The sequence below is a fragment of the Cheilinus undulatus genome, linkage group 23 (genome assembly GCF_018320785.1).
Source record: "Cheilinus undulatus linkage group 23, ASM1832078v1, whole genome shotgun sequence".
Lineage (NCBI taxonomy): Eukaryota > Metazoa > Chordata > Actinopteri > Labriformes > Labridae > Cheilinus > Cheilinus undulatus.
This window is the reverse complement of record NC_054887.1, coordinates 13,973,195-13,987,237: the sequence shown is the minus strand read 5'-3', so window position 1 is coordinate 13,987,237 and position 14,043 is coordinate 13,973,195. Positions and strand designations below refer to the sequence as shown.

Genomic DNA, 14,043 nt, shown 5'->3' with positions numbered 1-14,043 from the left:
TTGACTCAGCTCGACTCAGCACGGCAGCCCAGCGCAGCAGGGGGTTCGCTTTTCCACCACAGCTGAGCTACCTGTTTGAGGGCACGTCTAGAGCTGATGACGCAGTGTTCTGAGCCCTCCTCGATCTCTCTACATTATCTGATCTGAATGACTTTACATTGGTTTAAAGCAAAAATCAAACTGGACACCGACAGCGCTGCAAGCTGCTCTTTTTTCTTTCTCTCCCTCCCTCTCTCTCTCCCTGTCGTTCTCTCCCCCATTATCCGGTGATCAGTAAACAAACAATAGTTTGCACTTATCACCAAAAGGAGAGGATTTTTCTGCATATAAGTTAAAGAACAATCTCCTTATTGATTTGTGGGTCTCTAAAGAGCAGTAAATGAACACAATCATATTTTTGAATTGGGCAGTGAGAACGGCATGCTTCACTAGCGCCAGTTAATGAATTAAAGACAGACTCGGTCATGGGCGAAATGTTACGAACATCTCCTGCATTTTATTTTTTGAAGTCTAGAATTGTCTATAAGAAGGGGACAGGGTCAAACTTTGGTTATTAGTAGGTGCAGAAAAAGGTGTAATCCTCGATCTGCGCCTGCTCCTTCCTGATTTCACTCATAAGTGTCAGAAGTCGTGCGCAATTATACGACTGTAGTATGCAGAAAAATCTCAAGCTTTGGTCTTGTATCATGAATATTTAAGTCATACTCTGAATGCTGACACTGCTGAAACAGAGTTAAGGACAGCTGGAGCAGAAGCAGGGATAAAATGTTTTTCCCCCGTCTCCCCATGGGGTGAAAATTGATCATGGAGGGGTTATCAGTAGCAGAGGGTGAATCCCCCAGCAAATCAGACCCGGGGAAGTGCTTTGACGTCAGCATGGCACGCTTGAAGGTGGGGCTGGCCTGCTTTGAGCACGGCTCAGCGCGGCCAAACTCGTGATGGAAATGCAAATCAGCACGGCTTGGTTTGGCATGGCACGGCACGGCTAAAAGCCATAGTGGAAAAGCCCCATCAGAGTGAGGGTAGAATGGACCGTGAGATCAAAGGGCGGAGGCTGTATTGCAGACTTTGTACTGTACTGTCATGGTGAAGAGGGAGCTGAGCTCAGAAGCAAAACTCTCAATTTACCGGTCGATCTTCGTTCCAACCCTCACCTACGGCCATGAGCTTTGGGTAATGACTGAAGGAATGGGATTGTGGATTTCTGAGATTCCTCAGGAGGGTGGCTGGGCTTGGACTTAGAGAAAGGTTGAGGAGCCGGACATGCGGAGGGATCTCGAAGGGGAGCAGCTGCTCCTTCACCTCAAAAGAAGCCAGTTGAGGTGGTTTGGGTATCTGATCAGAATGCCTCCTAGTCCCCTCCCTGTGGAGGTCCTCCAGGCACATCCAACTGGACGGGAAACCCAGGGTAGATCAAGGACTTGCCGGAGGATTATATATCTCATTTAGCCTCGGAACACCTCGGGATACCCCAGGAAGAGCTGGAAAGTGTTCCTGAGGAGAGAGATGTCTGGGTCAACTTGCTTGGCCTGCTGCCAACACAACTCGGCCCAGGATAAGTGGAAGTAAATGGATGAACGGACAGACGGTCCATAACTTGAATACTAGAAGCCTCCACTATTATACTAGATGTCTTTATCTTACGTTGCTCATTAGAATAAAGTGGCTGGTAAAAGAAAAATGAGTGACTGATAGAGTTTTGAATCCACCAGGCACTGTGGCAGGCCATCGAAAAGAGAAACTAAATGGAGAGAGAGAGCACCCATAGACTGGTGAGAGGGATTGGTGAGTGAATAAAGGATCCCACAGGTATAATGACACATAACTTCAAGTGTAAACATGCACAAGCTGCAGCAGCATGTTTTACAAAGGCAGACTGCACAGCTTTCTCTCAGCAGACAGAGATACTTTTAACACAATAGGATGGCAAACCACCTATTCTTTTTGAATGGGTGTACATATCCACCTGAAGGCAGCGTGAATCTGAAGCGTATTTTAGTGCCTCTTTTATTTCAGTTGTGACATTGAGGATCTGGCTGTGTCTGGTGTTTAAAGCCGTGTTTAGCTCATCGTTGTGCCCTCTCTGTGCCATGTGAATTCATGTGTCAAAGCAAGATAAGGCCCTAACAAAGCAGAACATGCCGACTCGCCAGCTTCCGGCTTCGCTCACATCCCCGACTCCCAGCGCTCGTTAATCCGGAAAATTCAGAGAGGATGCTAATGATCGCAGCCAGAGCAGGATGCTGCTGCCTCCTCCTCCTCCTCCTCCCCCACACGGAGTCCCCCGCCTGAGTCTCCCCTCCATGTTTGTGAATGATGCTTTGAAGTGGAGGTGACCCAGAAATGTGCCGATGATGAAAGAAGGGCCCGGAGCAGCAGAGAGAGATACGGATGTAATTGGGGAATGAATACCAGACAAGATTTGCCTTTTTGAACTCTGCACTTCAAACTGGCTTTTCTTCTGTTTACCTCGTGTCAAAATGATAACAGCCTTTATGTTTTCACTGCAGACAAGATTACTTTAACATCTCTTTATTATGCTCTTCTCATCTTTTTTTTGTTTGTGGAAATAGGCGTCTGATAATCCAAACTAGGGCAACTTTTTCAGGAACAGAAATGTTGGAGATGACAGTCAGACGTAGCTACCAGCTACCAGTCCAAGTTTCTAATGTCTGATTCCTGGGCTTTCAGCTTTTGCCGATATCAAGTGCCAACCTGTTCCCAGTGTTAAATTAATGGCTTATATTCCTAACCGTGAGGATGAGACTGGGAATCATTTATGTGTAAGGAAGAATCAGGTCTACCTAACTGAAATAAATGCACATAAAACAAAAGTAAATGATCATTTACTGCTTAACTGTACAAGCAAAGCAGCCAAAGCTGGGGACTCCTTTGTTTGTACATTTCTTCCTCATGTTTCTTGAACTGTCTCTTACAATGTCTCGCACTTTAGAAATTTGATGGTGGGTGAAATCGGGTCGCTGATGTGTGATTTATGAAAGTTTTTCGTCTGTAGCACTACACAGTACAGTGATGCCACAGTTCCGTGTTTGGTGTCACTGTTCTCATTCATTGATAACTTTTGACTTGTCCGCTGAGCTGTCACCCTCTGAGATTTTTTAGGAGGTTCTTTGACATTGTCTATGCGTTGTTGCCTAGATGGATGTGAATTACAGTACTGTGTAGAATTTTTTAGGAATTTTTAGACCAAAAATTGAGGCTGAAGTGAGGCGTAGATGTGGCGAGTAAGCCAGCTGAGGGCCCCATGGGGCAGGAAAGAGGATTGATACAACCCTGGTCATGCTCTGGATGTCCTTGCATATTACCAGACCCATGGGAAAATAATAAAAGAAAGTCTACACCTTAAGGGCAGAGTAAGGGGTGGATTTTGTGCGAAGAGGGTCTGGCTGCAGACCTTGAGCAAACCTCTATGCTGTGGCGCTCAGCAGCAGACCTCTACACTGGGGCGGACCTCTTTGCTGGGGCGTGACGTATGCCCCAGCATAGAGGTTTGCTCGAGGTCTGCAGTCAGATGCCTCTCATTTTGTGAGTAAACATAGCCTAGGGTACCATCTGGGTGGGTAGTAGGGTTGCCAAGAGCCCCTGGTTGTGCTGTGGATGTCCAAAGAGATTGAAAACCACCGGCGGTCTTCAGGTGTATGACCAGGGGTGAAAAGGCCCGAACAAAAGAGTTGCTGTCAAGCTTGACTTTGGTTGCCATGCGAGTTCCCCAGCCCCAGATTGTGGCACGTTGGGCCCTGTGATGAATTCTTAGCACCCTACATGCCTAAAGCGTAAACACATGACTGTATATCCCATGGATATGTGAAATAGTTGCTGTGTCAGATTAGATAGAAATACAGAGGTGTCTTCCTCCAGATTTGTTTGTTTTACTTAGAAAATAGATCTACCACAGACACACACTGATTGTTTAATCCTTCTTTGTTATGTCTTACATCTTACTTCATTGTGTATTCACATTTTAACAAATATTTCGTTCTGTTGTTAGATCGTTCTGTTGTTAGATCATACTTTTTCTTTGGATTTGGTACCTATTTTGTTTGAATTAAAGGTGCAATATAAATTTTCCTTTCCACCAGATGTCTTCCCCTTCCAACACATGGCTTCCAACACAAATAAAGTTTTATCTTTTTTAACAGCTTCATTGTTGTGATAATGCAGCCTCTCAGTGACCTTCAGATTCCTCTCTGCAGCTCTGTTCTCCTCTCCGATTATGAAACTGTCTTTATCTCCGCGTGTCGATAAGCGATTTAAAGCTTTAGTATTTTCAGAGGTTTGGTTCTAATCCTATATGAGAGTGTGATGCAAACTCCATTGTGTCAGATTAAGGTTGATCGCCATCAGTGTGTTTTTATCAATTGCACACTGACCCACATTCACACTGCTGCTGAAGAGCCACAGCCAAGTGATTTAGAAAATATCTGAGCTAGAAAAGAGAGCAATATTTCAGTGAGCATTGTGCAATCTGGAAATCGAAACATTATGAAATCAGTCATGTAAAAACGCATTTTTATCTCTGAACATTTGGGAAAAAAGTAACCCATGTTTAGTGTTTTTCCTGCTTGAACTTTCCACATTTTTATCGTTGTAAACAGTTTTTTAAAGTCACTTAAGTGTTATTATTTTACTGATTGATTGACAGTAAAAGGAGCAGTAATTAGCAGAAAAATGAGTCCTAGACACCCAATTATCAAAAGGGCTGAAAAACTCCTACTCTCTGTCTAAATTGTAAAAAATTATTGGCAACATTTCCATATTTTAAGGTTCTCTATCTCCTGTGTCCACTGAAACCTTTGTTCATTAAGCCTTCTGTTCAATGGAACTAAATGATTAAGATGTAAAATATAAATTCAAGAAAGTATTAATGTTTTACTTACTGGTGAATATTTTTTGATGTAGGCCAATCTTTGTTTCGTGGACATCGACAACCACTACATCGAGCTCCCCGAAGACTTTCCCAACTTTCCCAACAAATCCGAGTTCGTCCAGGAGCTCAGCGAGGTTCTTCTCAGCTTTGGCATTTCTCCAAACTCTGGGGCCCCTCCACGGACCCGTACGCCAGGCAGCACCCCTGGCAGCACCCCTTCTACTCCAAACCGGGAGCGAAGGACAGCCGCTCTGCGTCAGCTTGAGGACGACGGCCGAAATGGCAACCTGGCGGGCGAGGAACTGGCGGTGTTGGAGCTGCTGCAGGGGAATGCCACGCTGGAGAGGCTGCAAGCGCTGACCAAACGGACCGGGGTGACGGTGGCGCGCGTGGATGCTTTAAGGGCGGGGGTTAAAGGTCAGAGCACAGAGGGACAAGGAGCCCGGACTGCAACCGAAGAAGAGGAGCTGAGGAACGCCAAGCTGAACGTGCAGCTGAGGGAGGTGTTTGCCAGTCGTTTCATCACCATGTTTGCCGACTACGAAGCTTTCGTCATTCAGAGCGCACCTGACCTGGAGTCCTGGCTCACCAACAGGGAGCAAATGCACAATTTTGACAAGGTGAGGAGAGAAATTTACTCTGTTTTGATGATACTTTCTGTCTTCTTTGTTTTTATTTTTCAGCTGATTCTGCAGGAGAGAACTGTTTTATTCTATGAAGTCTGGATTGGATTGGTGCATGTGCAAAAGCAGAAAATAAATCCAATCTGACATGTTGTTTGCCGACATTAACCCAGAGAGGTGCAGGGGTGGTAAATTGCATTTGTTGCATTTTTCACAGTGTTTTTCCCTTGTGAATCAGAGAAAAGCTTTTCGCCCAGGACTAAAACAATGAATATGAAGACTTATATTTGTATCCTATATTTGCGTCAGATAAAACTTATACCAGCACATCCCTGCCTGCTTTTAAATAAACTCCTAAGTAGATAAATCTGTGTAACTTAGCCACAGCAGTAAATATTGTGAGGTTTTGTTTGGCATTTAAGATTTTAAATCTCCATTTTTGCTCCTGCTCGTTCAGGCTTCGTTCCTGTCTGATCAGCCCGAGCCGTACCTTCCCTTTCTTTCCCACTTCATCGAGACACAGATGTTCGCCACCTTCATTGACAACAAGATCATGTCCCAGTGGGAGGAGAAGGAGCCGCTGCTCCGCGTCTTCGACACACGCATCGAGAAAGCTCGTCTCTACAATGTCCGCGCTCCGAGCCTCCGATCGTCCAGCTACCAGAGGTGCTCCGTCCTCAAGGAGTCCGGTAAGCTAAGCAACGTCTATTTTTACATCTGTATTGACACAAAAACAGCACAGCAACAATCACAGTATCATCAGCATAGAAATGAATACCAGAATTTAGATTGTTCTGTCCAAAGCAGGTTATTCTAAACATAAATAAAACTGGGCTAAATAAGAAACCTACTTCCTAGCAAGGTATGTATGTCTGGATTCAGCTGGTTTGTAGGGTTTTTTTAAATGTGTTTTTGAACCAGGCTGTTGTGATGAAGAAGGAGTTGAGTTGGATGGAAAAGCTGCTAAATGTCCTTCCAAACTCCCCGATCGTCAAATGAGTTTCCTCTGCAGGCTGTCTGGGTTGGGAACTCTGCTGCCCCTTCACATTGGAATGAGCCGGTTGAAGTGTACATCTGATCAGGATGACTCTTTTCTGCTTCCCTCTGGAGGTCTTTTGGGTATGACATGCTGTAAGATACTTTAGGGGAAAAACCAGAACTCACTGTATATCCCATCTGGCCTGGGGATGCCTCTGGATCTCCCAAGAGGACCTGGGTAATGTCACAGAGGAAAGAGACATCTGGGTTGACTTTCTTAGCCTTTTGCCACTGGAACAAGATAAGCGGAACAAGATGGGCCAAACCTTGGAGGACTCCCTTATGGATTCAAAGTACCTCTAAAGCTGCAACTTTTATAACCTGGTTTCATTTTAGATGTTTGAAAACAACCAGACTGCATTACTGGTGGTGGTTTTAATATGCAGGAGATCAGCATGCTTGTCTTGTCCTTCAAAGTCTCTCCCTCGTCCATTAACCGAGGTCAGACAGGATTTCACTGCAGTTTGAAAATCCACACCAACACTCTTCTTCCACCTCTCCTTCCCCCTCTTGTCCTTCATTTATCGTCTGGAAGCAGCTCGGCTCCCTGGTGACCAGGAACCGCCCTCTTCATTCCTCCACAAAGCAAACACTCCATCACTTTCTTCCTCACATATAAGCAGAAACACTGACGCCTTCTCACTGCAGGAGTGATTGCTAAGGGTTTTTCTCTGATTTTTCTTAATTAGTGCCGCTTGACTTCGCCTTCGTTAAGACTTTAATTGGTGCTGAATGTGCAGGGAGAGGCTGGAGGTCAGATGCAGGACTGATGCAGAGGGCTGGAGGCCAAGAGGGAATCTTTGACGTGTGTTTCTGCATCAGACAGTCGAGAAAAGACGATCTGGAATGAATTCATGCATGTTGTCTCCTCATGACCCTTGCTGTTTCATGCTCATGCTCCGAGCGATGTAAAGCTCTAATTGCTGAAGGTGAGATCATCTGTGTGCGACGGTGCGTTCAGGTACACAATTACTCAGACAAAAAGCAGCGTTTCCTCACTGCCTGTCCGTCTGTCTAACCCCCGTGGCGTCTCGCTCCGATGCCTCCGCTCAGCAGATTAACGCTGCAGCTCCTGTCAGAGACAAAACATGTTCAATTTCAAGGCAACACAACGCAAACAGTTAAACACAAACACAGAGATGGACGGAGAGTGGAGAGATAGGAGCGTGGTTGCTGCTGCAGGTGAAGGACACCGAGGGAGAATTAGGTCTGAGTTTGTTTGTGGATCTCAGGAGAGAGAGAGAGTAATGAACATGGTAGAGAGAGAGATAAGAGGAAAACACACCTCATCTGTGATTTATGATGTAAACAATCAGTTCTGAAGTAAAGGAAGGCTTTCTGTCCTCAGAGGAAAGGATTTGTTGCAGACAATTTTGCTTTCTTCCTCCATTAGACTCTGCTTTAACACGCAGTATGGAAAATCTGCCACCAGATGGCTCTTAATCAAAATAACAGCCTGTGTCTACTTCATATGTTACATTATTCCCTTCTACCTTTAGCTCTTTTTAAAGATCTTTTTATGGCACCAGTTTGTACCATTACACCCAAGAAGTGTTCTTAGAGGTATCAAGGACAATTGGAGCAATGGTGTGGTGTGCAAATCAACACAGACACGCTGCCAATAGGTAACAAGATAAAACATGGCGAGTAGAGACATACTGCTCAGCTCAACCAATCTCCACTGTCTTCTTTCCTTTCATATTTGATTGAGGACTCGGATCAGCAAAACGCCAGTCAGTAGGTTTTATTTAACTTGTATATAACTTCCTTTTGGTTTCATGGATGGATTTCACATAATTAGGGAGAAAAACTGTTAAAATTTTCCTTCATGCTTCCAGCTTTTCTCCATCATTGTTTTAAATTCATCTATGAAATCAAATCATTGGTTAACTGTTTGGTAGGACTTATGTACTTTTACATATGCCATAATTTGATTTGATTAAAATCCGATGCTGTGAATCAAGATCCAAATCAGAATCTATAATTATTAATTCAGACCAAATACTTATTCCAAACACATTTCCTTTTTTTCTTTTTAAATAGGGGCTTATTTCAGGATCTCACAAAAAGTACTTTAGTGTTTAAAAAAATAGCTTTTACCCTGTATTTGTAACAGTTTTATCAGCGGATTACTAGAGATGGAGATTGAAACCTTGCTCAGTAAATACCCGGTTGTGCTATTTCTAAAACCTAAAAACATGCATGTTTTAGCTTAATGATATTGCTATCGAGTCTCACAGTTTCTGTGATGTAACATCATTTTATTATAACTGATGCAAAAACATACATAAGCTCAAAGCACATCTGAATCAAATAAAACAAAGATATGGCATCTTTAACTGTTGGCTTAAAGAGAAAAGACTCCAGCTACATGACAGCTTTCTTCTTCATCTACTCAGATGTTAGGGAAGTATGATTGCTCAGTCTACAATAAAACTATGCCCCACTCTCAGTGTCTGACTGGATTGGATGGGGTTTTTTTTTCTCCTGCAGCTCAGGCTATCGAGCAGCGTCTGGTGAAGATCGACCACACGGCCATCCACCCTCACCTGCTGGACATGAAGATTGGCCAGGGCAAATACGAGCAGGGATTCTTCCCCAAACTGCAGGCTGACGTGCTCAATACAGGGCCCAGCAACAACAAGTGAGGAAAATGCACCACATGACTGAAACACACTTTACCCATGAAGCTGGGCTCATCTTTCTACCTGGTTTCTGCAAGTTCCAAATGAAAGACATTCATAGAGGTTAGAAGTCTTCAAAAATGTTGTCTTGTTTTAATTGCAGATGGTCTCATAGAACAGCAACGACACAGCGAAGAAAAGACAGACACAGACAACAGTCAGAGCATCTGAACCTCGACAATGACCTGAAAGAGGTAAACAAAAAGAAGCCTTTAACAATTAACCTGCAGCCTGCCATGTGCCCTCCTCTGTTTTTTTATTTTTGTTTTGTTTCAGTTTGTCATCATATTTCTGTTTCCTCCTCTGACTTTTTTTTGTTTCTGTTTCATCCTTCATATGCATGCTGCTCTGTTTTCTGTCCCATTCTTCTCTTTTGTTGCTCCTCTCTGCTTGCTCCTCTTTCCTGTGCTGCTTGGTTGGGTTGGGGTCCGGTCATTCCTCCTTCCTTTTAGGAGGGCTGTCTGGTCCTGCAGAACTCCATGGCATTTTGGGAGTGGGACAAAGCGTCCCCTCCGCCTATCAAACCGCCAAAGAAATCTGCTTCTGCATCCTGTCTGGTACGTGGAGGAGCTGCTCGTGTTGACCCCCCTCTGTCCCCACCTTCACACCTTGAATCTTTACCCAGAGCTCCTGCTATTAACTAATAATAAGATCTCCTTATACTATGTGAACTATTAGTTATGTTTTTTTAGCCAGAAAAGACCACATTTGGGCAAGAGGGTGGCGCTAAAGAGGAATGTAGGGTTGATGAATATTTGAGAGGGGTCTGGCTGCAGACCGTATATCTCTGACAGCCACTCTTACAGACCGTTCATCTGTGACACCATATATCTCAGAAAGGAAGTGCCAAATTTACCTGTACAACATATTTACAGATTCAGGGTTTTTTTAATTTAACATTATTCATAAAGACTGTCAGTTAAATCCATGAAATAACTACATTGCAAACATTACAGACTAAACAACAGTTCATAAATAATACAGAGGAAAAGGTCAGAGGTCAAATACAGGATTGAATTATGTTTTGACCCATTTTAGAAGTAGTTTCACAGGGGAACAGTAACTCGCTTTAGCGCTTAGCTTTAACTAAGGCAAACATAGCTATGAAAGCTACATAATTAACATTACAGCATAAACTAATGTAGCTAAGTCGCTTTTGCAATGTTAGCTTGAGCAAATGCAGCTGCTTTGTGGGCTTAGCTTTTGCTACATGGCTATGTAGCTATGTTATCTATAAGTAAGCTGTGGCAACATGAGCTTTAGCAAACATCATTAAAGCTAATTTAGCTATGTACATGATGTAGATACGTAGCTTGCGTAGCTGTTTTGTGAGATTAGCCTTAGCTTCATTAGTTGAGTAGCTACATTATCTATAGCTGAGTTAGCTTTAGCAACATGAGCTTCAGTAAAGGTAGCTAAAGCTAACTTAGCTATGATAATAATAATGTTTATACACAGCTTACATAGCTTTTTTGTGAGCTCAGCCTTATCTAAGTTAGCTACGTAGCTATATAATCTATAACTAAGTTAGCTTTTACAACCTGGCCTTGAGCAACCTTAGTTAAAGCTAACTCAGCTACATAGATAATGTAGATACATAGCTGCTTTATAAGCTTTTTAGCTATGTAAGCTACATTTGCTACATATCTACATTATCTATAGCTAGGTTAGCTTTAGCTATGGGAGCTTTAGCATAAGTAGCTAAAGCCAAGTTAGCTATGTAGATTAAATCAAATCATCTTTATTTATATAGCACTTTACACACAGCACAGTTGATCTAAGTGCTTTACAGAAGACAACATTAAAAGAATGAAGGGAAACAGAAGAAAATGAGTAAAATTTAAAAGTGATTAAAAAGTTATAGCTGCTCATAAAAGTAATTATTTTGACAACAACATTAATAGTCACAATAATGAAATAGAAATGCACTCAGAGAGAGCAGCCCTCCACCATTAGCCCTATATCCCAATAGTAAAGCATCCCTTAAAAAATTCCTGGATCCAGACAGTGATGCGGATCACTCCCAAAATGGAATCAGTTCTTCCTTATGCCATTTCTGACTTTTCCTGAAAATTTCATCAAAATTCGTCCATAACTTTTTGAGTTATGTTGCCAACAAACTAACAAACCCTGCCGATCGCATAACCTCCTTGGCGGAGGTAACAACTTTCAGAGAAAAGCTAGAGCGTGTTCAGTTGGGGACAGTTAAAGGCCAATGTGTAGATAGATGAATAGATAGCATAGCTACATAGCTTATGTAACTGCTTTGTGAGCTTAGCTTTAGCTAAGTTATCTGCGTAGCTACATTTTCTTTAAGTTAGCTTAACTATAATGAGCTTTAGCAATGTAGCCAAAGCTTAGTTAGCTACAAAGATAGCGTAGCTTACGTAACTGCTGTGTGAGCTTAGCTCTAGCTAGGTCAGCTGCATAGCTACGTAATCTATAACTAAGTTAGCTCTTGTATGGTGAGCTGTAGCCTGTTCTGTTTGCAATCTGTCAATGAAAACTGTTAGAACTGATGTTGGTTCCTTTAAAAAAAAGTCCTCTTTTTATGTGGGTCTTAAGGGGACCAGCTTTACTTAGGAACAAGTTGGGGCACTCAGAGTAACAAAGGTTGGGAACTACTTGTCCATTCTACAGTCCAAATCATTGATACTGTGATACTTTAAATCCCAAGTACATACCAAAAGGAGCGCTGATAGCCAAGCAGTCATGCCACACAGAGGTCATTGTACTCCAAGCCAGTGGTCTGGGTTCGAGTCCAACCTTGGACATCTGTTTTTCAGTTTTAATCAAGCTCTCACTTTGTCAAAAATTGTCGTAGCTTCAGTGCTTTTCATTCCCCACCTGTATCACACTTTCCCTTGTTTGCTCACATATAATCCTCCGTTTTAGTGTTCGATTACTGTTTTACAGGAGTTTTAGATGCTACACCACTAACAGGTTCCCCTTTCATTGCTATGGTTCTGATGTTTTGTGTCCGATTCTCAGAAATATATGCAGGAAGCTCGCAGCCTGCAGAAGAACCTGAGACAGCCCAAGCTGTCCGACCTTTCTCCTGCTGTCATTGCTCAGACCAACTGGAAGTTTGTGGAGGGGCTGCTCAAGGAGTGTCGCATGAAGGTAAAACACACAACTACAACATGATGAAAACTGTAAAAACAACACAGATCAAATACAGCTGGCCTTTAAATCAACAGTATGAAGAATTTGAGCCATAGTTTAATGCTGATTTTTCTTACATCGTGTGCATCTTCATGTGTTTTTAGACGAAGCGTATGCTAGTGGAGAAGATGGGCCGGGAGGCGGTGGAGCTTGGACACGGTGAAGCCAACATCACGGGGCTGGAGGAGAACACTCTGATCGCCAGCCTGTGTGACCTGCTGGAAAGGATCTGGAGCCACGGGCTGCAAGTTAAACAGGTCAGCAGACACCACAAAAGTACACAAGTCCAGCTTTTTTGAGACCTGTGCCGAAACTTTGGAGTCCAAATAACTACAAGCAATAAAAAAAATGGTTGATTGATTCAGATGTGGTAACTGCAGCGTAATCCGTTACAGGCAAATTGACCAATCACAGAGCATCCTATGTGCCTTTGACAAGCTGATTACTTTTGAAAACTGTTTTCAACAAGGGAAGTGAGTTTCTGTCTCAGGTATATAGTGTTCAAGCATCTCAGGTTCTTTTTCACAAGTGAAGGGAAAATGGAGCGTGAGATTGAAAGACATCGTCAGCAGTATTGCAAGCGTTGTAGCAGACAGTCATGGTGGAGAGGGAGCTGATATTTATGAGTCAGTAAATGTTTCAATCCTTACATATGGTTATGAGCTTATGAGAATGAGAGAAATACATTTTCTCTCAACATGTATTTTTTTGAGGCAGTTCCTTATTGTGTCTGCAGTTAATTAACTGTCAATATTGCCTTATTATCATGCTTACCTCTAATTTGGTTGGAACAATGACCACACATGGAGATAATTACAACTTGTCAACAAGAAAAAAATGAAAAAACAAAGAGGTAGAGCAGCAACTCCTGTATTCTACAAATCCTGCCACCAGGGGGCCCCGCAATCTAAGCAACTACAAAAGATGACAGATAGCGATGTGTTTCTCCGCTCCATCCACCTCCACTGTTTCCATCTTGTTTTGATTTGGAAAGCGGCAGTTTAATTGGAACTGAACCACATTTTCTGAGAGTCACATCGAAGGCAGAGAAGATGTTTTTGCATGTCCCCTGACTGGCCTTAGCCTACATTTATTCACGGAAGAGCTCCACAATTCACAACTACGGCAGCACTGGCCTGTCAGACTGAGCAAAACCTTACTTTGTCTTGTTGCTCGGATTGGTCCGTTGCAGATGTGACAGACAGAACATTCCTCCAATCACCTTCAGAGAATTTTTTGAAAAGTCCTGCCCTTCCCAGCTGCTTTCTATGGGAGCTTTCCCGGATAAATGTGGAATTTATCCATGCAGTAGATATATGAAACCGTCTATCTGGCGTGTCAGGTTAGCAATTTAAGACAATTGAAAAAACTGAAGGGTACAGTAACAGAACGGCTGCTTCTAGAAGCAGTTCCCACTCTCTTATGTAGCGGTCTGTGACATAGCATCTGATGTTTCAACAGCAATGATAAACAAGTCAAGTCTGTTACAGCAGCTCTGTCATGGCAACTGACATGACATAAAACAACTATTAAAATGAAGAATTTCCTCAACTTTTAAGATCATAAGAAAAAATTAAGGTAATGTAAGAACTCAAAACAAAGGAGTAGACATAATTTAATTAGTGTAGAAATTTAGTTGGAAAAT

General features: G+C 42.8%; 1 protein-coding gene across 3 annotated transcripts in view; it reads left to right on the top strand.

Annotated features, from left to right (window-relative positions):
* dennd5b (DENN/MADD domain containing 5B) overlaps positions 1 to 14,043 on the top strand; it is an 80,586-nt gene that overhangs the window by 54,608 nt on the left and 11,935 nt on the right. For all 3 annotated transcript variants that reach the window (XM_041780675.1, XM_041780674.1, XM_041780673.1), the window contains 6 exons: positions 4,921 to 5,508; positions 5,969 to 6,200; positions 9,043 to 9,193; positions 9,337 to 9,427; positions 12,225 to 12,356; positions 12,503 to 12,655. In XM_041780675.1, the coding sequence (XP_041636609.1) occupies positions 4,921 to 5,508; positions 5,969 to 6,200; positions 9,043 to 9,193; positions 9,337 to 9,427; positions 12,225 to 12,356; positions 12,503 to 12,655 (1,347 nt within the window). The remainder of the gene's footprint in view (positions 1 to 4,920; positions 5,509 to 5,968; positions 6,201 to 9,042; positions 9,194 to 9,336; positions 9,428 to 12,224; positions 12,357 to 12,502; positions 12,656 to 14,043) is intronic.